Consider the following 24,850-nt stretch of genomic DNA (forward strand, 5'->3'; position numbering starts at 1 on the left):
CTGCACTGTCGGAGGGGTAGTACAGAGGGCGCGCTGCACTGTCGGAGGGGCCCTCTTTTGGACGAGACGTTAAACCAAGGCCCCGTCTGACCTCGCGGGCGGATGTAGAGGATCCCACAACCACTATTGGAAGAAGCGCAGGGGAGTTCTCCCCAGTGTCCTGGGGCCGATATTTATCCCTCAGCCAGTTCCTTGACCTCATTGTGGTCCGGATGAAGTTCATGTTTGCCTCCTGAAAACCTATCATCGCACTGCAAAGTGATTCATCAAGAGTTAGGTTTTTTGAGTTGGTATGGAGAGAAATGGAGCCATAAAAAAACTTTCTTTTATTCAGTATCCATGTTTATTTTTGATGATCAGAGAGACCTGGGAGTATATGTGCATAAACCGTTGAAGGTGGCAGGGCAGGTTGAGAAAGCAGTTAAAAAAGCTTATGGGATCCTGTGCTTCATAGATAGAGGCATAGAATACAAAAGCAAGGAAGTTATGATGAACCTTTCTAAAACACTGGTTCGGCCTCAACTGGAGTATTGTGTCCAATTCTGGGCACCGCACTTTAGGAAGGATATGAAGGTCTAAAAGAGGATGCAGGAAAGATTTACAGGAATGGTTCCAGGGATGAGGGAGTTCAGTTACATGGATAGACTGGTGAAGCTGGGGTTGTTCTCCTTCTTCAAGAAGGTTGAGAGGAGATTTGATAGAGGTGTTCAAAATCATGAGGAGTCTAGACAGAGTAGATAGAGAGAAACTGTTTCCATTGGCAGAAGGGTAGAGAACCAGAGGACACAGATTCAAGGTGATTGGCAGAAGAACCAAAGGCGACATGAGGGAAAACTTTTTTACGCAGTGAGTGGTTAGGATCTGGAATTCACTGCCTGAGAGGGTGGTGGAGGCAGACTCAATCGTACCTGAAGCAAAAAAATTGCAGGGCTACGGGGACAGAGCTGGGGAGTGGGACTAGCCGAGGTGCTCTTGCAGAGAGCCAGTGCGGGCTCGACGGGCCAAATGGCCTCCTTCTGTGCTGTAACCATTCTAAGGACAACGATGCGCTGGAGCATCAAAGCATCTCCCCTTTAAGTGGTGGAGAGTGACTAGGCCAAATATTACTGGCCATTAGACTGCACCCAATATTGGCCCACCTCTTGAGTGCTAAGCTAACCAGCAGCACGTTTAGCGCTGAGATCAGCACTCTGATCAGGCAAACGAACAGGCAGCATGAATTTTGTGTGCTGCCTGCACCACTGTGAATGGGTGCGGCCAAATAGCGCTGGTCCATGACACCACCAGTTTTCGGGCCATATCGAATTTCTAGGCCTATATCTTTAAAATATCTCATGGGCTTTAAAATTATGAAGGGGTTTGATAGGGTAGACATAGAGAATATATTTCCACATGTGGGGTTGGGGGGGGGGGGGGGGGTGTCCAAAACTAGGGGCCATGAATATAAGATACAGGAAACTTTCGATTTACCGGCACCTAAATAACCAGAAATCTCTGTTAACCGGCAAAATTCAGGACTAGGTTCAGGTAAGTTTTACTTCATATTAATGACAGTTCCTGGATCTGTGGCTGTGTAACTGGGGCTCCTAGGGATGCTTGGTCTGTGGCCGGAGTTCCTGCACATGTTGCTAAGCAACAGGGAAGCCTGGATTTGTTGCTGTGTACGGAGCTCTCGTACCTTTTAAACTATACCTCTCTGTAATCCGGACTTTTTGATAAACCGGCACCACGCCGGTCCTGTCGGTGCCGGATACCAAAGAGTTTCCTGTAGTCACTAAGGAATCCAATAGGGAATTCAGGAGAAACTTCTTTACCCAGAGAGTGGTTAGAATGTGGAACTCGCTACCACAGGGAGTGGTTGAGGCGAATGGCATAGAGGCATTTAAGCTGAAGTTAGATAAACACATGAGGGAGAAAGGACTAGAAGGATATGCTGATTGGGTTAGATGAAGAGGGGTGGGTGGAGGCTCCTGTGGACCTGTTGGGCTGAATGGCCTGTTTTATGCCATAAATTCTATGTCATTTTCTGGGGGGGGAAAAGGGTGAACATGTCTTTCAGACCCACCTAGGAAATATATCACGTATATGAGCTACAGTTCTAAAGTTGGCACTACATCATTACACCGCGTCCTGCAAGGGGATGGTTGAAGACCATCTGTACAACCACCACTGTCTATCACTCCTCTCTCCACCACCTCCACATCCTAATGTTCACAAGCCATATGGAGGTGACTCCTGCATCCTTTCACACTGGTACACAGGAGATTTACAAGGATCGCGCACACAAAGGTTTCAGATGGCAAAACTTCGACATCATTTCAGTGCCGTTACTGAGGGAGTGCTGCACTGTCAGAGGTGCTGCCTTTCGGATGAGACGTTAAACCAAGACCCTTTCCGCTCTCTCAGGCGGGCGTAAAAGATCCTACAGCACTATTTTGAAGAAGAGCAGGAGAGTTCTCCCCGCTGTCCTGGCCAATATTTATCCCTCAATCAACAGCTCCACATAAATGATCGGGTCGTTATCACATTGCTGTTTGTGGGATCTTGCTGTGCACAAATTGGCTGCTGCGTGTGCACTTCAAAAGTACTTCATTGGATGCAAAGCTCATTAGGACGTCCTGAGGATGTGAAAGGCGCTATAGAAATGCAAGTTCTTTCTTTTATTTCTTCTTTATTTACATAGCATCCCTCATGCCGATGAATAGCTCAGATTTTCCAGTTTTTGCATTCACAGCTTCTTTTGACTATATTTTGACAATTAACCCCGCCCCCGTCCTACCATTAACATGCCATCTGCAGATCCCACCCTGTACACATCAACACACCACCTCACCAAAGGCACATCAAACTTTGCCAGGAACAATGCCTGCACTCACAGCTTAATCATTTCAATCACAACCCATATTTTGTGTGTGAGTGTGGGTGTGAGAGTGTGTGTGCGCGTGCATGTCAGTGTGTGTGTGCGCCTAGTGTTTCTTAGCACTGAGCTACCTCTTGGTGCTGAAGTGCGACCTAGTACCCTAATCTCGTGCTCCTCCTAGGTGTCAGGTGAGTGACAGGTGCATGCCAGGTGGCTGTTGTCACTATGATCCCCGTGCAGCTAACCCTTGCTTTGCAGCAGCTAAACCCCGCGATGGACCTTCTGCAGGATGTCCCTCTAATGCTGCTGCTCAGGTAGCCTGGCCCGGTGTCCTTTGACCCTCGTGGGCCCGGCATTCCTCTTGGCAGCCTGGGTTATGTTCATTTCCCGGATGCTGCAGAGAGGAGACCTGTTGCATCAAGTTTCTGCCTCCTTTACACTACCCTGGTATCCCTGGGACCCCGGGGAGTGCGAGCTCATCCATTATGGACCTAAGAAAGATGGAGCAGAGTATTTCCTAAATGGCGAGAAGCTCAGAGCTGTGGAGGAGCAGAGAGATTCAAGTACAGAAATCACTTAAAGTTAGTGGACAGGTACAAAAAATAATTTAAAACTCTAATGGGATGTTGGTCTTTATGTCAAGGGGGCTGGAATACAAAGGGGAGTAAGTTCTGCTTCAGTTGAACAGCGCTCTGGTTAGACCCCATCTGGAGCACTGCATCCAGTTCTGGGCACCACACCTCAGGAAGGATGTATTAGCCATGGAGGGGTACAGTGCAGATTTACCAAAATGATACCAGGGCGAAAAGGGTTGAATTATAAGGACAAGGTTGCATAAACTAGAATTCACCTGGTGCGGAGCGGTCTGGCTAAGTCGGAGGACCTCCTTGTACGACTGCTCCTGGGCCAGGTCAAGGTGGCCATCCACAGGTCCCGGCAGCGCGCAGTCGAGGGGGGGCGGGGGGGGTCGCTCGGCCTGACTGCCTGCCTCTCTTCCGCGGCTATGTTCGTGCCCGAGTGTCCCTGGAGAGGGAGCACACAGTATCCACCAGCACACTTGAGGCCTTCTGCAACCGGAGAGACTGGAGTGCTTCATCACTCCCCCGGGACCAAATTTTAATCTGATTTGATAAGTATCATTTAAAAAAATTTGGTTAATTTACAGTTTATTGGTCAAGCTCCTTTAAGAAGGGGGCACTTATTAGCTTTTAATGATGATGACATCAGTCAATAGTCACCGAATTTAACATAGAAGAGGTTGCATAGACTAGAGTTGTATTGACTTGAGTGCAGAAAATTAAGGGGTTTAAGTTGAAAAAAAGACTTGCAATTATATAGCACCTTCCACGACCACCGGATGTCCCAAAGCACTTTACAGCCAATGACGTACCTTTTGAAGTGTAGTCACTGTCGTAATGTAGGAAACGCGGCAGCCAATTTTTACACAGCAAGCCCCCACAAACGGCAATGTGCTAACGACCAGATAATCTGTTTTAGTGATGTTGATTGAGGGATAAGCATTGGCCAGGACACCCGGGAGAACTCCCCTGCTCTTCGAAGTAGTACCCTGGGATCTTTTACGTCCACCTGAGGGAGCAGGCGGGGCCGCATCTGAAAGACAAGATGATTAAAGGAGTCGATAGGGTAGATAGAAAGAAACTATATCCTCTGGTGGGGGAGTCCAGAACATGGGGGCATAACTTTAAAATTAGAGTGAGGCTGTTCAGGGGTGATGTCAGGAAACACTTCTTCACACAAAGGGTCGGGGAAATCTGGAACTCTTCCCCCCCCAAAAAGGCTGTTGAGGCTGGGAGTCAACTGAAAATTTCAAAACTGAGACTGATAGATTTTTGTTAGGTAAGGGTATTAAGGGTTACAGAACCAAGGCGGATGAATGGAGTTAAGATACAGATCAGCCATAATCTAATTGAATGGTGGAACAGGCTCGAGGAGCTGAATGGCCTCCTCCTGATCCAATGTTCCTATGCCTGGTGCTTTTACAAATAGGCAGAGCAGGGCCTGTGCTTTCAATGTTAATGAGGTAGAAAGATGTTCCCAACCTTCACACCACTCGTACTGCAACCAAGACATGTCCATTTCCAGTGGCACCCCCTGAAAGCTGGCCCTCGGCTTTACACTGGCCCTTCGACTGGAGTGCATCATCACCCCCAGCAACCAAATTTTAATTTAATTTATTAAGTTTCATTTAATGTTTTAAGTTTAGTTACAGTCTATTTGTTTATGGGTTGCTCAAAAAAGTACACTGGACCTTCCTTAGATCAGATGGTCTGACAGGGTCAGGCAGCAATGCAAAGCTTATTGAAGATTGGCTGGCTGGGTTGCTAGGGGTGGGAGGAGACTGGGTTGCTAGGGGTGGGAGGGAGGAGGCTGGGTTGCTGGGGGCGAGAGGAGACTGGGTTGCTCGGGGTGGGAGGGAGGAGGCTGGGTTGCTAGGGGTGGGAGGGAGGAGGCTGGGTTGTTACATAGAAACATGGAAACATAGAAGATAGGAGCAGGAGTAGGCCATTCGGCCCCTAGAGCCTACTCCGCCATTCAATGAGATCATGGCTGATCATCCAAATTCAGTACCCTGTCCCTGCCTTCTCCCCATATCCCTTGATCCCTTTAGCCTTAAGAAATATATCTAACTCCTTCTTGAATATATTTAATGAATTGGCCTCAACTGCCTTCTGTGGTAGAGAATTCCACAGGTTCACCACTCTCTGGGTGAAGAAATTCCACCTCATTTTTGTCCTAAATGGCCTACCCCTTATCCTTAGACTGTGACCCCTGGTTCTGGACTCCCCGACCAATCGGAACATCCTTCCTGCATCTAGTCTGTCTGTTCCTGTTAGAATTTTATAAGTTTCGATGAGATCCCCTCTCATTCTTCTAAACTCCAGCAAGTATAAGCCCAATTGACCCAAACTCTCCTCATACGTCATTCCTGCCATCCCAGGTATCAGTCTGGTGAATCTTCGCTGCACTCCCTCCATGGCAAGAACATCCTTCCTCAGATAAGCCGACCAAAACTGCACACAATACTCAAGGTGTGGTCTCACCAAGGCCCTGAACAACTGCAGCAAGACATCCTTGTTCCTGTACTGAAACCCTCTTGCTACGAAGGCCAACATACCATTTGCCTTCTTAACCGCCTGCTGCACCTGCAATGCTTACCTTCAGCGACTGGTGCACAAGGACACCCAGGTCTCGTTGCACTTCCCCTTCTCCCAATCTATTGCCATTCAGATAATAATCTGCCTTCCTGTTTTTGCCACCAAAGTGGATAACCTCGCATTTATCCACATTATAACTGCATCTGCCATGCTTCTGCCAATCACCCAACCTGTCCAAATCATCCTGGAGTTTCTCGGCATCCTCCTCACAGCACACGCCCACCCAGCTTTGTGTTGTCTGCAAACTTGGAAATATTACATCTAGTTCCCTCGTCTAGATCATTAATATATATTGTGAATAGCTGGGGTCCTAGCACTGATCCCTGCGGTACCCCACTCTTCTTCTTCTTCTTAGGCAGTCCCTCGGAACTGAGGATGAATTGCTTCCACATTAAAAATGAGCTCGCAGGTGGCTGATTAGTCCAATGCGGGACCGACAGTCTCTGTCACAGGTGGGGCAGACGGTGGTTGAAGGGGCGGGTGGGTGGGGTGCTTGGGTTGACGTGTGCTCCTTGCGCTGCTCGCGGCGAAGAGACTCGAGGTGTTCAGCGCCTTCCCGGATGCTTCTCCTCCACTTTGTGCGGTCTTGGGCCAGGGATTCCCAGGTGTCGGTGGGGATGTTGCACTTTTTCAAGGAGGCTTTGAGGGTGTCCTTGAAGCGTTTCCTCTGCCCACCTGGGGCTCTATTGCCGTGTCGGAGCTCCGAGTAGAGCGCTTGTTTTGGGAGCCTCGTATCGGGCATGCGGACAATGTGACCCGTCCATCGGAGCTGATTGAGCGTGGTCAGAGCTTCGATGCTGGGGATGTTGGCCTGAGCGAGAACACTGACGTTGGTGCGCCTATCCTGCCAATGGATTTGCAGGATCTTGCGGAGGCAGCATTGGTGGTACCTCTCCAGTGCTTTGAGGTGCCTGCTGTACATGGTCCATGTCACTGCCTGCCACTCCGCGGTGAAAGGGAGGAGGCTGGGTTGCTAGGAATGGGTTGCTAGGGCTGGGAGTCTGGCTGACTTGGTTTCTCTGTGCTCGGAGTCGCTTCTTGTCTAGGTTGCGTTCGATTTGGTGTTGATGATGTTGCCCTGGTGACGGCGGCTGTTGCTTGCCCGAGTGAAGCTCCGGCCCCGCCCCCGCCCGCCACGCACAGCCCGAGGCTCAGGCCTAGGCCCGCCCTGGGGAGGAGGAGGAAGAGCAGGCTGTGAGCGTGGCCTAACATGGCGGTGAAGACCCGGAGTTGCTCCAGGAACAGCCGAGCATCGCTCGAGGACAGGGAGCGCTGCCCGCCTCCGAGCTCCAAGGCTGCGCTGAAGGTGGCCAGCCCGCGGCGGGAGAAGCGCAAGGAGTGCCCGGCCCCGAAGACCAAGCCCTCCGTGGTGGGCCACTCCAGCAAATGGGTGACCAGCAACCGCGGCCCCACCGAGTCGTCGCTCAACTGGCTGGGGACCACCATCGTACTCGGTGAGGGGGAAAAGGGGGGATGGGAATGGAGGGGGAAAAGGGATGGGGAGGTAGAAGTGGTGGGGAGGAGGAGAGGGAGAAATAATGGGGGGGAGAGGGAGAAAGGAGGGGGAGAAATAATGGGGGAGGGGGAGAAATAATGGGGGAGGGGGAGGGGGAGAAATAATGGGGGAGGGGGAGGGGGAGAAATAATGGGGGAGGGGGAGGGGGAGAAATAATGGGGGAGGGGGAGGGGGAGAAATAATGGGGGAGGGGGAGGGGGCGAAATAATGGGGGAGGGGGAGGGGGCAAAATAATGGGGGAGGGGGAGGGGGCGAAATAATGGGGGAGGGGGAGGGGGCGAAATAATGGGGGAGGGGGAGGGGGCGAAATAATGGGGGAGGGGGAGGGGGCGAAATAATGGGGGAGGGGGAGGGGGCGAAATAATGGGGGAGGGGGAGGGGGCGAAATAATGGGGGAGGGGGAGGGGGCGAAATAATGGGGGAGGGGGAGGGGGCGAAATAATGGGGGAGGGGGAGGGGGCGAAATAATGGGGGAGGGGGAGGGGGCGAAATAATGGGGAGGGGGAGGGGGCGAAATAATGGGGGAGGGGGCGAAATAATGGGGGAGGGGGAGGGGGAGAAATAATGGGGGAGGGGGAGGGAGAAATAATGGGGGAGGGGGAGGGAGAAATAATGGGGGAGGGGGAGAAATAATGGGGGAGGGGGAGGGAGGGGAGGGGGAGAAATAATGGGGGAGGGGGAGAAATAATGGGGGAGGGGGAGAAATAATGGGGGTGGGGGAGAAATAATGGGGGTGGGGGAGGGGGAGAAATAATGGGGGTGGGGGAGGGGGAGAAATAATGGGGGAGGGGGAGAACAATGGGGGAGGGGAGGGGGAGAAATAATGGGGGAGGGGAGGGGGAGAAATAATGGGGGAGGGGAGGGGGAGAAATAATGGGGGAGGGGAGGGGGAGAAATAATGGGGAGGGGAGGGGGAGAAATAATGGGGGAGGGGGAGAAATAATGGGGGAGGGGAGAAATAATGGGGGAGGGGGAGGGGGAGAAATAATGGGGGAGGGGGAGAAATAATGGGGGAGGGGGAGGGGGAGAAATAATGGGGGAGGGGGAGAACAATGGGGGAGGGGGAGGGGGAGAAATAATGGGGGAGGGGAGGGGGAGAAATAATGGGGGAGGGGAGGGGGAGAAATAATGGGGGAGGGGAGGGGGGAGAAATAATGGGGAGGGGAGGGGGAGAAATAATGGGGGAGGGGGAGAAATAATGGGGGAGGGGGAGAAATAATGGGGGAGGGGGAGGGGGAGAAATAATGGGGGAGGGGAGGGGGAGAAATAATGGGGGAGGGGGAGGGGGAGAAATAATGGGGGAGGGGGAGAAATAACGGGGGAGGAGGGGGAGAAATAACGGGGGAGGAGGGGGAGAAATAACGGGGGAGGAGGGGGAGAAATAACGGGGGAGGAGGGGAGAAATAACGGGGGGGGAGGGGGAGAAATAACGGGGGGGGGAGGGGGAGAAATAATGGGGGAGGGGAGGGGAGGGGGAGAAATAATGGGGGAGGGGGAGGGGGAGAAATAATGGGGGAGGGGGAGAAATAACGGGGGAGGAGGGGGAGAAATAACGGGGGAGGAGGGGGAGAAATAACGGGGGAGGAGGGGGAGAAATAACGGGGGAGGAGGGGGAGAAATAACGGGGGGGGAGGGGGAGAAATAACGGGGGGGGAGGGGGAGAAATAACGGGGGGGGAGGGGGAGAAATAACGGGGGGGGAGGGGGAGAAATAACGGGGGGGGAGGGGGAGAAATAACGGGGGGGGGAGGGGGAGAAATAACGGGGGGGGGGGAGGGGGAGAAATAACGGGGGGGAGGGGGAGGGGGAGAAATAACGGGGGGGAGGGGGAGAAATAACGGGGGGGAGGGGGAGAAATAACGGGGGGGAGGGGGAGGGGGAGAAATAATGGGGGAGGGGGGAGAAATAATGGGGGAGGGGGGAGAAATAATGGGAGGGGGAGGGGGGGGAGAAATAATGGGAGGGGGAGGGGGGGGAGAAATAATGGGAGGGGGAGGGGGGGAGAAATAATGGGAGGGGGAGGGGGGGAGAAATAATGGGAGGGGGAGGGGGGGAGAAATAATGGGAGGGGGAGGGGGGGAGAAATAATGGGAGGGGGAGGGGGGGAGAAATAATGGGAGGGGGAGGGGGGGAGAAATAATGGGAGGGGGAGGGGGGGAGAAATAATGGGAGGGGGAGGGGGGGGAGAAATAATGGGAGGGAGGGGGGGAGGAATAATGGGAGGGGGGGAGGGAGCCCTAAGAGTTTCTACAAGTATGTAAAAAGGAAAAGAGTAGCAAAAGGTCCCTTAGAGGCTGAGACAGGAGAAATTATTGTGGGGAATAAGGAAATGGCAGAAACGTTAAACAAATATTTTGTATCTGTCTTCACAGTAGAAGACACAAAAAGCACACCAAAAATGGTGGGGAACCAAGGGTCTAATGAGTGTGAGGAACTTAATGTAATTAATATAAGTACAGAAAAAGTACTAGAGAAACTAATGGGACTAAATGCTGACAAATCCCCTGGACCTGACGGCCTACATCCTAGGATTCTAAAAGAGGTGGCTGAAGAGATAGTGGATGCATTGGTTTTGATCTTCCAAAATTCCCTAGATTCTGGAATAGTCCCAGTGGATTGGAAGGACGCAAATGTAACACCGCTATTCAAGAAAGGAGGGGAGAAAAATCAGGGGACTACAGGCCAGTTAGCCTGACATCAGTCGTCAGGAAAATGCTGGAATCCATTGTTAAGGAAGTGGTATCAAGTCACTTAGAAAATCATAACATGATTAGGCAGAGTCAACATGGTTTATGAAAGGGCAAATTTGTGTTTGACAAATTTCTTAGAGTTTTTTGAGGATGTAACTTGCAGGGTAGATAAAGGGGAACCAGTGGATGTAGTATATTTGGATTTCCAAAAGGCATTCGATAAGGTGCCACATAAAAGGTTATTACACAAGATTAGGGTTCATGGGGTTGGGGGTAATATAGTAGCATGGATAGAGGATTGGTTAACGGACAGAAAACAGAGAGTAGGGATAAACGGATCTTTTTCAGGTTGGCAGGCTGTAACTAGTGGGGTGCCACAAGGATCAGTGTTGGGGCCTCAGCTATTTACAATCTATATTAATGACCTAGATGAAGGGACCGAGTGTAATATATCCAAGTTTGCTGCTGATACAAAGCTAGGTGGGACAGTAAGCTGCGAGGAGAACACAAAGCGTCTGCAAAGGGATATAGATAGACTAAGTGAATGGGCAGTAAGGTGGCAGATGGAGTATAATGTCGGGAAATGTGAGGTTATTCACTTTGGTAGGAAGAAAAAAAATCAGTATTTTTTAAATGGTGAGAAACTTTAAAATGTTGGTGTTCAGAGAGATTTGGGTGTCCTCGTGCAAGAAACACAGAAAGCTAGCATGCAGGTACAGCAAGAAATAAGGAAGGCAAATGGCATGTTGGCTTTTATTGCAAGGGGGTTGGAGTATAAGAGTAAGGAAGTCTTGCTACAGTTGTACAGGGCCTTGGTGAAACCACACCTGGAGTACTGTGCACAGTTTTGGTCTCCTTATCTAAGGAAGGATATACTTGCCTTGGAGGCGGTGCAACGAAGGTTCACTAGATTGATTCCTGGGATGAGAGGGCTGTCCTATGAGGAGAGATTGTGTAGAATGGACCGATACTCTCTGGAGTTTAGAAGAATGAGAGGTGATCTCATTGAAACATACAAGATTCTGAAGGGGATTGACAGGGTAGATGCCGAGAGGTTGTTTCCCCTGGCTGGAGTGTCTAGAACTAGGGGGCACAGTCTTAGGATAAGGGGTCGGCCATTTAAGACTGAGATGAGGAGGAATTTTTTCACTTAGGGTTGTGAATCTTTGGAATTCTCTGCCCCAGAGGGCTGCGAATGCTGAGTCGTTGAGTATATTCAAGGCTGATAGATTTTTGGACTCTAGGGGAATCAAGGGATATGGACATCGGGCGGGAAAGTGGAGTTGTGGTCGATGATCAGCCATGATCTTATTGAATGGCGGAGCAGGCTCGAGGGGCTTTATGGCTTACTCCTGATCTTATTTCTTATGTTCTTATGAGAGAGGAGGAGGGGGAGAGGTAATGGGGGGAGGGGGAGAAGTAATGGAGAGGGGGGAGAGATAATGGAGGGGGGGAGGGGGAGGGAGGTAATGGGGTAAGGGATGGGGGAGTGGGGAAGAGGTGAGTGGGGAGGGGGAATTGAAGGGGGGGAGATTGAGGAGGGGGAAGGAGAGTGGGAATGGGGGAGAAGGAGCTGGGGGAAATGAGGGGGCAAGGGGGAAAGGATGAGGGGAAGGAGGGAGAAGTGGTGGGGAAAGAAGATGGTGGAAAAGAGGGGCTAAGAGGAAAGGAAGGGAGGAGGAGTGAATGGGGAGAGGGAACAAGGAGAGATGTGGAGGGGTTTCTGTAAATTGCATAGCTAGTTGCATTCTTACTGTTCCTAACTGCATTTGTACAGCTTTTAACTATTATATATATCTGCTGGAAAATACAGGGTCTGAAGCTTTTGTAAACAGTTTTAAGAAGTAAGTTGAGTTTTAATCTACTACTGATCTGATCTGTTCCTTCTCTCTTACAGCTCTCATAGCAGGAAGTTTACATTGGTAAGTGTTAACTGATTTTTTTCCAAATGTATATTTGGGATTGGTTTGTTAAGGTGGTCAAACCTGTTGTGTAGGTACAGAATCCAGTGCCTTCCAGTGAGTTATGATTTTTAGTCCCATAAACCTGTCAGATTGAATAATTTAAAGTGACAAAATGAAGAGCAATTTGTAGCCACCCCTGTGAGTGAAAATTATAAGTTACTTCATGGCTAGGCACCGAATATTCTGTTTCCTTGGGGTTATGCAAGCATTCACTTTTATAAGCTGGGCAAGTGTCAAATACTAATACAAAAAGAAAATACTGCAGATGCTGGAAATCTGAAATAAAAACAGAAAATGCTGGCGACACTCCTCAGGTCAGGCAGCATCTGTGGAGAGAGAAACAGAGTTAACGTTTCAGGTCAAAGACCTTTTGTCAGAACCGGAAAAAAGCAGGAAATGGAACAGATTTTAAAGCAAGTTTAGGGGCTGGGAAAGGGGTGAGGGGATGAAAGAACAAAAGGGAAGGTCTGTGATAGGATAGAAGGCAGGAGAAGTAAAGAGGCATTAAGAGATATTCAAGGCGAGAGGAGATGGTAATGGGACAGGTTAATAAAGGATGGCTCTAGATGAAGTGTGAATTATGCTGGCAGAATGAGAGACAGCTGCCGTGTTGGAGAGAAGAACAGAAGCACAAACAAAAAGTGTGGATAAATAAAAAATATATATATGATAGGGGCCAGGTTATGATCTGAAATTGTTGAACTCGATGTTGAGTCCAGAAGGCTGTAAAGTGCCTAATCGAAAGATGAGGTGCTGTTCCTTGAGCTTACATTGAGCTTCATTGGAACAATGCAAGAGGCCGAGGACAGTGAGGTCTGAGTGGGAGTGGGGCGGTGAATTAAAGTGACAATAATAATAATAATCAACTTTATTGTCATTGTTAGTGCACAAGTGCAGTACAACGAAATGTAGGCTTGCGGCTCCCGAGAGTGTACATTTTGATTAAGACATTTAACATTCAACATTCATTTGGCTTGTAATACATAAACATAAACATAATAAAGTGCATTGGCAGATGTGCAGGCTTTAGAGTTTATTTGTAGAGTTCGTAGGATGACAGCCCTGGGAAAGAAGCTGTTCCTAAATCTGGTCGTTTGGGTGCGAATGCATCTGTAGCGTCTCCCAGATGGCAGGGGGGCGAACAAACTGTGGCTGAGGTGGGTAGGGTCTTTGATGATGGTCAGTGACCTCCGTAAACAGCGTTTCTGGTAGATGTTCTCTATGGTCGGTAGCCGGGTGCCGGTAATGCGTTGGGCAGTTTTGACTACCCGCTGCAGGGCTTTCCGGTCATAGGAGCTACAAGTGACCGGAAGCTCTGGGTCCCCCCTTACAGACTGAACGGAGGTGTTCCGCAAAGCGGTCACCCAATCTGCGTTTGGTCTCTCCAATGTAGAGGAGACCACATTGTGAGCAGCGAATACAGTATACTAAATTGCAAGAAGTACAAGTAAATCGCTGTTTCACCTGGAAGGGGTGTTTGGGGCCCTGGATAGTGGGAAGGGGGGAGGTATAAGGGCATGTGTTGCATCTCCTGCGCTTGCACGGGAAGGTGTCTGGTGAAGGGGAAGGGGTGCTGGGGTTGGTAGAGGAGTGGACTAGGGTGTCGCGGAGGGAGCAGTCCCTACGGAATGCTGAAAGGGGAGGTGAGGGGAAGATGCATTTGGTGGTGGGATCACGCTGGAGATGGCGGAGGATGATCCATTGAATGTGGACGCTGGTGGGGTGAAAGGTGAGGACAAGGGGAACTCTATCGTGGTTCCGGGAGGGAGGGGCAGGGGTGAGGGCAGAAGTGCGGGAGATAGAACGGACATGGTCGAGGGCCGTGTCAACCACTGTAGAGGGGAATCCTCGGTTGAGGAAAAAGGAAGACATGTCAGAAGCACTGGTATGGAAGGTGGCATCGTCAGAGCAGATGCGGCAGAGACGGAGAAACTGGGAGAATGGAATAGAGTCCTTACAGGAGGTGGGGTGGGAGGAAGTGTAGTCCAGGTAGCTGTGGGAGTCAGTGGGCTTGTAGTGAATGTTTGTCAATAACCTATCCCCAGAGATGGAGATGGAGAAGTCGAGGAAGGGAAGAGTCGGAGATGGACCATGTGAAGGTGAGGGAAGGATGGAAATTGGAAGCAAAGTGAATGAAATTATCTAGTTCAGGGCGAGAGCAGGAAACGACACCGATACAGTCATCAGTGTATCGGAAAAAGAGGTGAGGGAGGGGACCTGAGTAGGACTTTAAGTTCCTCGGAGTCCACATCACGGAAGACCTCTCCTGGTCCCTCAACACCTCCTCTCTGGTGAAGAAGGCCCAGCAGCACCTATATTTGCTAAGGAGGCTGAAGGGATGTAATCTGTCACCCCTGATCCTCTCTAACTTTTACCGCTGCACTATAGAGAGCATCCTGACAAACTATCACAGTATGGTATGGCAGCTGTAGCTACTATGACCGGAAAGCCCTGCAGCGGGTAGTCAAAACTGCCAACGCATTACCGGCACCCGGCTACCGACCATAGAGCACATATACCAGAAATGCTGTCTACGGAGGTCATGGTCCATCATCAAAGACCCTACCCACCCCAGCCACAGTCTGTTCGCCCTCCTGCCATCTGGGAGACGCTACAGATGCATTCGCACCCGTACGACCAGATTTAAGAACAGCTTCTTTCCCAGGGCTGTCATCCTACTGAACTCCACAAATAAACCCTAAAGCCTGCACATCTGCCAATGCACTTTATTATGGTTATATTTATGTTAATATACTACAAGCCAAATGTACGTTGAATGTTTAAATGTCTTAATCCAAATGTACACTCTCGGGAGCCGCAAGCCTACATTTCGTTGTACTGCACTTGTGCACTACAATGACAATAAAAGTTGATTTGATTTGATTTTGAGTGTTCCACATATCCCACGAAAAGGCAGGCATAGCTAGGACCCATGCGGGTTCCCATAGCAACACCTTTTATTTGGAGGAAATGAGTGGAGTCAAAGGAGAAGTTGTTCAATGTGAGAACAAGTTCAGCCAGGCGGAGGTGGATGGGGACTGGTTGGGCCTCTGTTCAAGGAAGAAGCAGAGCGTCCTCAGGCCATCCTGGTGGGGGATGGAGGTATAGAGGGATTGTGTCAAATACTGTCGCATACTATTTAATAACTGGTATGATTATGGAAATGCAGACAGTATTTCTGCAATAGCTGACTACATGCATGCTAAAAAGCGGAAGCAGCATGCTATAGACAGGGCTAAGCGATCCCACAATCAACGGATCAGATCATCGTCGCTGGGTCAAAATCCTGGAACTCCCTACCTAACAGCACTGTGGGAGTACCTTCACCACACGGACTACAGCGGTTCAAGAAGGCGGCTCACCACCACCTTCTCGAGGGCAATTAGGGATGGGCAATAATTTTAAAAAGCCAAGAGATGGCCATAAATTTCTATGATTCTATGGAGAAGAGTGCGGATATAATAAACGATTGGTTTTATTACTGGAATATCTTTCCTTACAGCACCAGCTGATGGGGGGAAAAGCACCGATTGATTGGATATCCAGTCAAGAGTTCACTTACTTTTCTGGGAGAAGTGGGGAAGCAGGATCAGGATATATAAATCTGATCTAAATAGATACTCAAATTTTCCCACAGCCGTTGCTAGGTTAATTTATTACAGCTTATAGTTAAATGCATTAGTGCTAATATTTGCTCTCTCTCCCCATAGCTGGTTGTGTTACATTTTATTAGGAGATGTCAATTTAAAAAAAAGCTTTTCCCTTTGTATTTTGCTGAGGTATATTCTCTCTAATTAATCACAGGTCGGAATCTTACTAACAGGAAATTAAAAGGGAGATTAGGGAAAATATTTCTTTTGTACAAAGTTTGGACGGAGAAGGGAGGGTGACCATTGGGAGAAGTACAAAATTATACCAAAGCAGGTCAAAAAAGAGATTGGGTTGCCAAGAGAGAACTGGATACTGTAACAGCAAGAGTGGTGGGTTGGGAAGAAGTCTAAACCCTCAGGGACCCATATGGAGGATGAGTAGAACAGTGAAGAGGAAATGGTTAACATGCTAAAATAAGTGCTGTTTGGGGGATTTTATCAGAGAGAAATGTAACACGGTACCGTCCCACTTTAAACACGTGTCCTGTGTGATCTATGGCTTTAGTGGTGAAGCAGAGATGCCAGCTGGGTGAAGGGGCTGAAAGCTAATCAATTCCCCCCCCCCCCCCCCCCCCCCCCAAGGGTGCTTGAACTACCAGTGTACAGGAAACTTTGGTTTATCCGGAGGTTAACTGTCCGGAATGCTCGATCCAACGGCAAAATTCAGGAGTCGGTTCAGTAAGTTTTTTTTCTTTTCGTTGCTTTTTTTTCACCAGTCAGGCTCTGCAAGGTCTAGCTAAAGCTGTTGCTTATCTACAGAGACGCTTGCAAGCTACGGCCGACTGTTTAGAAGCTGTTGCAACAGGGTTTGTTGCTAGATACGGAGCTCCGTATGTTTTAACATTAGCGCTGGTTTGTCCGGCAGTTTTGATGGGACGGCAACAGCTCGGTCCCGTCGGTGCCGGATAGCACAAAGTTTCCTGTACCTAGAGACAAAGGACGAGAGTTGTGATAGTCATTGTGAGGGAGTTAGTAAACACTGGAGACCTTTCAGTGTAACTCCTTTGTTCAAGAGTGTTTGGAGGATAAGCCGGGTGACTACAGAGCAGTTAGTCTGATGTCACTTGTGGGCAAACTCTTAGAATCCTAATTCAAGATGAAATTAGCAAGCATTTAGAAATGTGTGGGTTAATCAAGGAGAGCCAGCACAAATTTGGTAAATGCAAGTCGCGTTTAACAAATGTGACTTGCATTTATATAGTGCCTTTCACAACCTCAGGACATCCCAAAGCGCTTTACAGCCAATGAAGTACTTTTGAAGTGTGGTCACTGTTGTAATGTAGGAAATGTGGCAGCCAATTTGTGCACAGCAAGCTCCCACAAAGAGCAATGTGCTAACGACCAGGTAATCAGTTTTTAGTATTGTTGGTTGAGGGATAAATATTGGCTCCAGGACACTGTGGAGAACTCTACTCCTCTTCGAAATAGTGCCATGGGATCTTTTAAGCAGTAGAGCTTTTTCTGAAGACGTGACTGATTCAATTTTCAAAATGTATTTCAAATGTATAGAAGAAACTTAATGGGACAGCGAAAGTAAATGTTACTTCTAAGTCGACCAGAGAGCAAGAGAAAGGCACGCATGAAATGAAAGCCAAATTTAGGACAGAGGTCAGGAGGACTTTCTTTACACATTGGCCCTGAAATTAGGATCGGGGGCTTGCTGCGCGTGCAAGCCCCCGATCTGCACTCACCCTGCGCGCCGACATCTGAAGCCCGGGCCTGCTTGCATTTCCTGTCACTGGCCCGGTTCCGATGTCGGCGCGCTGTGCTTACCTGATCCAGCAGCATAGTTAGTGCGATGTGCCGGCTGGGATCAGGTGAGCACTGTGCAGCCAATCAGGGGAGGGGAAACTCATCCATGAGTTTGACAGTAAGAGCTGTCAAACTCATGAAAAGTATGGGCTGCCAAAACACTATAACTTTAAATAAAATTTTTAAAAACATCCCACTGATTATATTAACTATAAATAAGTTTTTAAAATGTTTTAAACAATTAATCAATCTTTTGTAAAAAATAAATTTTTAATAAATAGGGTCTAAAACTAAACTTACCTTACTGTAAATTCTTTAAAAATAACAAACCTGTGGGAAAAAAAATTTCTACATTGTACTAAAAGCCCACTTACCTGTAAAACTAAATACTTACGTCTGGTTTTTCCACGCGTAAAGACCAGAGGCCTTTACACTCGGGCAACTCTGGGGGAAAAAAAGGAATTTCACTGCGCTCGCGCTGCCTGTGCAGTCGCGCGCGCACTGCCTCTTAACCCCTTGGGTCAGAGGACAGGAAATGCCGGTTTTCAGCGCATGCGCTGTGCATGCTGAAAACCGGCAATTCCTCCGGGCACACGCGTGAGTACCCCCGTCCGTACTCACGCGTTGTGCCCGGAATTACTGGGCCAATGTGTGGTCAACAGGTTGCCAGGAGTGGTAGCTGAGGTCAGGGCACTGGACTCGTTTAAAAGAACGGGAAGATGCTAAGTTTTTACTCTGAAAGGATGAGATCAAGTGGCTGAAGGGCATTCTTCATCTGAGCCTGTTTTGTCTGTGTTGTGTTCCTGGGGAAAAGAAAGTCCATTAGTTTAAGCAAATTCTCTCACCAGACATTTCCCCAGGGTCTGATGTGTATATCAGGTCTGCAGTTGTTACTGCTATTAATTTGCTTGCTTGCTTGAGCAATCATATTGAGAATTGTCTTGTGTCTGCTCCTTGTAATTGTTCTTCCACCAGTGGAAGATTGAATAGATTAAAGGCATTAATACATTATTTGAAAGCCATTACCCAGTTAAGTATACAATTCTTGGAGGGCTTCACAGGGTAGATGTTTAGAGGCTGTTTCTCCTGGCTGGAGAGTCTAGAACTAGGGGTCATAATCTCAGGATAAGGGGCCGTCCATTTAGGACTGAGATGAGGAGGGTGGTGAATCTTTGGAATTCTCTACCCCAGCGGACTGTGGATGCTTAGTCGTCGAGTATATTCAGGACTGAGATCGAAGATTTTCACGCCCTGAGTGAATCAAGGGATATGAGGATGGGGCAGGAAGGTGGAGTTGATGTAGAAGTTCAGCCATGATCTTATTGAATGGCGGAGCAGGCTTGAGGGGCTGTATGGCCGACTCCTGCTCCTCTTTATGTTCTTATATTGTTAATCACTGTTCACCGTGATAGAATTGCATGCGCTTGCTAAATCAGCAGCTATTTCATGGCTCTTTTCTCCGCTGTGGAAGCAATGTTTAAAAATGTTCAATTTTGCTCTAATTTACCATAGGTACCATATATCTAGTCTTTTTGAAAATAATCGACATTTCTCTCACCTCTCGACACTAGAAAGAGAAATGGCTTTTCGCACTGAAATGGTAAGCATTTGATTTATATTAGTGTTAACTGTGATTAGCCTCTGAGTCCCCGGTATAGCTAGCTCACCTGACTTCGCCAGGCGAGACAGCTAAATGGCAGCCAAGCAGTAGCTTACCAATAGCTGGTTTGCTGAATCAGAAATTGGTATTCACTTGTACCATTTCTACTCCCCCATTGGTTTGCAGCTTTCACTCTGCTAAATTGCACTGGGTTTCTGCAACGGGAGCGGTTCTGCGAGTCCAAAATCAATGGGGTAACAAAATCCCCCTGCATTTCACACCTTTTACACAGATGCAGATGAAATACGTGGGATTAAGAAAAATAGTTTTACATTCATAAAGAAGGTTGCATATCGATGGAGATTAGAGGATTGGTGTGACCTGATACTGGTTACAGTTACAATGGGGGAAACCAGTTTATGGGAGGAAAACAAGGGGGAGAAATTCTGCAGTGAGCACTAAATTCTGTTCCCAGAGAATTCGAGCACTCAAAGCCTTTACAGGGCGTTGCATTGTTAAGGGGGCGCTCATCTTCTTTGAACACAAACGCAGTGGTTAGAAAATATCAATGGTACTTTTTTTCCCCCCCTCAAAATAACTTGTTTCCATTTTCCTTGTGACTCAATGTGGTGCCCTGACACTGTGAAACCAGTGCCTGTGAGACTGATGACGGTAACTCCACCTACATTTCTGCTGTTCCTTTCCCTTAATGTGTTCTGCATCTGTCCATGACAGTGGGGCTGAATTGAGTGTCATTATGGGCATAAATCCTCGTAACACGTACAGCCTATTGTGGATCTAATGCACCGTGCTACTGATCACTGCTTTCCATACTGGGACTCACTGGGTTCTCCCCCTGACCACCCCCCACCCCCCCCCCCCCGCCCTTTCTAGTCCAAGAAAACGGAGTCAGTTTTGCCTTAGTGCTACATCCCCTCCCCCCCCTAACAAACCCTGGGTTGAAATAGGTAACGCGGCAAAGATCAGGGATGGAACTGGGCCACCAGGAGCTTGCTTTTGGCATTTCTAATAGTCAGCTGGTTACTTATTATGGTGTTGAAATTGATTTCCCTTCCCACCAGACGCCATGGGAAGAATGTGTTAGAAAACATTAACCAGGGAAGGGTAGCATATAGAGACATGGGTGAAGCTAGAAAAATTTAAGAGCATTAAACTGTTACTGATCTGTGTGGGCAAAGGTAGAAGAACCAAAGGCAATAAAACCCAGCTGGGTGTCCTGTGATGTGGAACTAGCAGGCAGACTGTAATGAGCAAACATCTATTGCAGTGGGCAGGGGTGATAGCACAGATGTGATGGCAGTTTGTAGGGATGTGCGCAATGTATGTTTACATAACCTTCCTGTACGGTGGTCACTGTCAGTTGATTTAGTAATAAAATCTGTTCATATTGGAAAAAAAACCTAATGAAATTGTGATTTAAAATTTTTTTTAATCAGTTGACATTTTGCAATCCCTCAGCTTCCAAAGCAATGGAAATGTCAGAAGTTAGCATGCAGAAAGGGAGGACTGTTACACAGTACTGTTGTAGGAAATTATTACAGAATTGAAAATGTCATAGTGTTGCAGGAAGTATTCTTTCCATAGAATTGTGGTGAATTAGCTGGAATTCAGTCTGCTTTCTTGGCATTTCATGTTTGGAAAAGTCTGCCTTCATCATGTTTAGTTATAATGTTTCTAAACAAATTTTCTGGTTTTAGGGCTTGTATTATTCTTTCTTTAAGACCATCATCGAAGCACCTTCATACTTTGAAGGTTTAAGTTATATAATGAATGATCACCTGACTGAATATCCTTTGGTTATCAACACCTTGAAGCGGTTCAATCTTTATCCAGAGGTTGGTTATCTTCATGAAATATTGAATTCTCTATTTATATGAGATCTAGTTTCAAACCAGGGCTAACATTACATTTAGCTCCTGTTTATTTAGCAGGATAAGGGATAAAATGGGCAAAGTGATGACCAAACAGTGAGGGAATTCCAGCATTATTTAACATTCTCCTGTGCTGTCCTCTTTCTCTGCTCTCCTCGGTCTCAATTATTCCACTGTACACAAACTCTAACTCATTTAGAACTCCACAGTACACAAAGTCTAACTCAGTCACGGCTCCACGGTACACAAACGCTAACACATTCAGAACTACAGTGCCCACATCATGTCTTGTGCAAAGCCCTGTACACCCATCACTCTTGTCCTCACTGATCTCCTGTGGCTCTCCGTCTTCAATACCTTGATTCCAAATCTCTTGTCTTCGTTTAGAAATCCCTCCGTGGTCTTCCACCCTACCTCTGCAACCTCTTTCGGCCTATTGTCCCATCTTGTGTCCTTCATTCTTGCATCTCTGGTTTACTATGTGTCTCCCCTTCTCCTGCTCGGGAACTTAGCTTTCCCTCCTTGTCTTCTAAAGCCTCTTCAGAACCACATTTTCAGTCAGCTCCTCTCACCTCTTTTGGTTGGGCTCTGAAATATGTTGGGACATTTCACTATTCTTATTTACATTTATATGACATCTTATCATGTGTCTCTGATACGTTTCAAATTGCTTCATATAGAATGAATTACTTTGCGAAGTGCATCGACTGCTGTTAGGTAGGCTAATGTGGCAGTCGTTTTGCAACCGAGCGCACAAACAGCAATGAGACGAATGACCAGTTGATTTTTTTTTGGGGGTGGGGGGTTAGGGGTAATAGTTGAGGGAGAAACATTGGCCAAAACACTTTTGGGAGTCACTGCCCTTCAAATAGTGTCACCAGATTTGTAATATTCACCTGAACCAGCAGCAGGGTAGGCGGGACCTCAGTTTAATATCTTACTCAAAGCAAGGAGCCTCCAACTAGACAGACTAGATGCAGGAAGGATGTTCCCGATGGCGGGGGAGTCCAGAACCAGGGGTCACAGTCTAAGGATAAAGGGTAAGCCATTTAGGACAGAGATGAGGAGGAATTTCTTCACCAGAGAGTGGTGAACCTGTGGAATTCTCTGCCACACAAGGGCAGTTGAGGCCAATTCATTAAATATATTCAAGAAGGAGTTGGATATATTTCTTGAGGCTAAAGGGATCAAGGGATATGGGGAGAAGGCAGGGACAGGGTACTGAATTTGGATGATCAGCCATGATCTCATTCACTGGTGGAGCGGGCTCAAGGGGCCGAATGGCCTACTCCTGCTCCTATCTTCTATGTTTCCAACAACATAGCACTCTCTCGGTACTGCAGTGTCAGTCTAGCTTCTGTGCTCAGATTCTGGAGAGCGGCGCAAACCCACGATCTTCTGACACTGAGCTGGGATTGCTACCATTCGAGACTCGTCAGATACTGACGCAGTCCGTGTCCATATGCAGCAAGACCTGGACAACATTCAGACTTGGGCTGACAAGTGGCAAGTAACATTCGCACCACACAAGTGCCAGGCAATGACCATCTCCAACAAGCGAGACTCTAACCATCTCCCCTTGACATTCAATGGCATTACCATCGCTGAATCCCCCACTATCAACATCCTGGGGGCTACCATTGATCAGAAACTGAACTGGACCAGCCATATAAATACTGTGGCTACAAGAGCAGGCCAGAGGCTGGGAATTCTGCGGCGAGTGTCTCACCTCCTGACTCCCCAAAGCCTTTCCACCATCTACAAGGCACAAGTCAGGAGTGTGATGGAATACTCTCCACTTGCCTGGATGAGTGCAGCTCCAACAACACTCAAGAAGCTCGACACCATTCAGGATAAAGCAGCCCGCTTGATTGGCACTCCATCCACCACCTTCAACATTCACTCCCTCCACCACCGGCGCACTGTGGCTGCAGTGTGTACCACCTACAAGATGCACTGCAGCAACTCGCCAAAGCTCCTTCAACAGCACCTTCCAAACCCGCGACCTCTACCATTTAGAAGGACAAGGGCAGCAGACGCATGGGAACATCACTACCTACAAGTTCCCCTCCAAGCCACACACCATCCTGACTTGGACCTGTATCGCCGTTCCTTCACTGTCGCTGGGCCAAAATCTTGGAACTCCCTTCCTGACAGCATTGTGGGTGTACCTACACCATATGGACTGCAGCGGTTCAAGAAGGCGGCTCACCACCATCTTCTCAAGGGCAATTAGGGGTGGGCACTAAATGCAGGCCTAGCCAGCGACGCCCACATCCCATCAATGAATGATTTTTTTTTTTAAATGGTCATACTTTTCATTGTGTGAAAAAAAAAAATTGTAGAGATGTTGCTGACAACAGCCTCATCAGCAAACTTGTGTGATTGTAACCAAACGTCAAAAGGAATGCTATTTAATGCCTGGGTGATGAGCCCCATAATCGGGACTTTATTAGTTAAAGTTCTAGTGTTTGTTTAAGACGTTATTTCCAGATTTGATTTGCAATGGTAGCAACATAAAGTGCAGTGTTCAGTTTAAAATTGCAACTTGTATAATGGGAAAACCTGTCCTCGTCTCTCGGTAGGTTGTACTGGGCAGCTGGTACCGCATTTTCATCGCTGTTGGCATTTCAACCAAAACATGCTGGAATGTGGAACGAGGGCAGGGCTTCAGCCCTGTGCAGAGTTGTGAAGGCAAGTTCTTAATGTTTTGTGCCTATTTTTATTCCCTGCTTTTTAAATATTTATGCAGGTGGTGAACTGAAATGTGTTTTTATTTGTTTGACAGGAATGGGAGACCCTGCCTACTTTTATGTAACATTTGTTTTTATTTTAAATGGGCTCATGATGTCGCTATTTTTCCTCTATGGGGCGTACTTGAGGTAAGAGGATATTACAGTGCCATTAATAAATGAACATACTGCAAGTTGGCTCAGAGGAGGGATTGAAATGTTGTTATTGTGCTGGAGTCCATCACTTGCGCTGCCAGGCTAGTGTGGGGCGGGTCATTTAACAATGAACCAGTAGCTATGGGAACGTGGTGGGCCCAGTGAACCAGTGACTGCATTTTGAGACAGGCTCTTATTGATATATCTCTGTGCAAGCTTTTTAGAAATTCTTGTTAATAAATACCTGTGCGCATTTAAGGTACAATGAATATATTAGATGCCTTTTGTAAATTGTGTGTTAGGAGGTTGCATTAGTTTGAATCTTGGTAAAGTCTCACTTCCTTGCAATATATGTGGTGTTAGCGAGTCTGAGGGCTGCAGACTTGAGTGCAATTGGTGAACAACTGGTCTTGTTATCTACTGTGAAATTTGTTTGGATTGTGACTCGTATTCCTGTACTTCCCTCCCCTTGGTCAAATCCACCTGTTATTCCAGGATCATTCCAGAGAGTGAGAACAACCCATGACTCCATTTTCTCCTTGATAGATGCCTCCTTGGAACCCTCTCCCTTGCACCTTCAGTTCTCGCCCCTTAACATCAGAGGAGCTCATGGATTTCTTTGTCTCGAAGACTGCATCTCCATTAGATGCCAGCTCCCCCTTCTCTCCCCTCCTGTTGTTGACCACATCCTTATCACAACTTCCCTGTCATTTTGCAGCTTCTCTCCCACCTTCCTTCCACTGCCCATTTGAAGCTCATTTCTATTATGAGATCCATCTTCTGTCTCTTTGATCCTCTCCCTACCTAACTCATAGCTACTCAACTACCTTTCGTGGTCCCAATGCTCGCTGACATTGTTAATG

The 24,850-nt window shown here is 48.0% G+C and overlaps 1 protein-coding gene across 1 annotated transcript in view; it reads left to right on the forward strand.

Moving 5' to 3' along the window:
- The first annotated feature begins 7,020 nt into the window (after positions 1–7,020).
- Positions 7,021–24,850, forward strand: part of dpy19l1l (dpy-19-like 1, like (H. sapiens)) — a 98,168-nt gene continuing 80,338 nt past the window's right edge. Inside the window, exons 1-6 of the mRNA XM_085993736.1 lie at positions 7,021–7,490; positions 12,139–12,163; positions 19,120–19,207; positions 20,926–21,063; positions 23,685–23,793; positions 23,888–23,981. Coding sequence (XP_085849862.1) covers positions 7,247–7,490; positions 12,139–12,163; positions 19,120–19,207; positions 20,926–21,063; positions 23,685–23,793; positions 23,888–23,981 — 698 coding nt within the window. The 5' untranslated portion in view covers positions 7,021–7,246. The remainder of the gene's footprint in view (positions 7,491–12,138; positions 12,164–19,119; positions 19,208–20,925; positions 21,064–23,684; positions 23,794–23,887; positions 23,982–24,850) is intronic.

This window comes from Somniosus microcephalus, chromosome 7 (assembly GCF_052327205.1).
Source record: "Somniosus microcephalus isolate GS21.2 chromosome 7, FLI_Smic_1.0, whole genome shotgun sequence".
In the NCBI taxonomy this organism is placed as follows: Eukaryota; Metazoa; Chordata; class Chondrichthyes; order Squaliformes; family Somniosidae; genus Somniosus; species Somniosus microcephalus.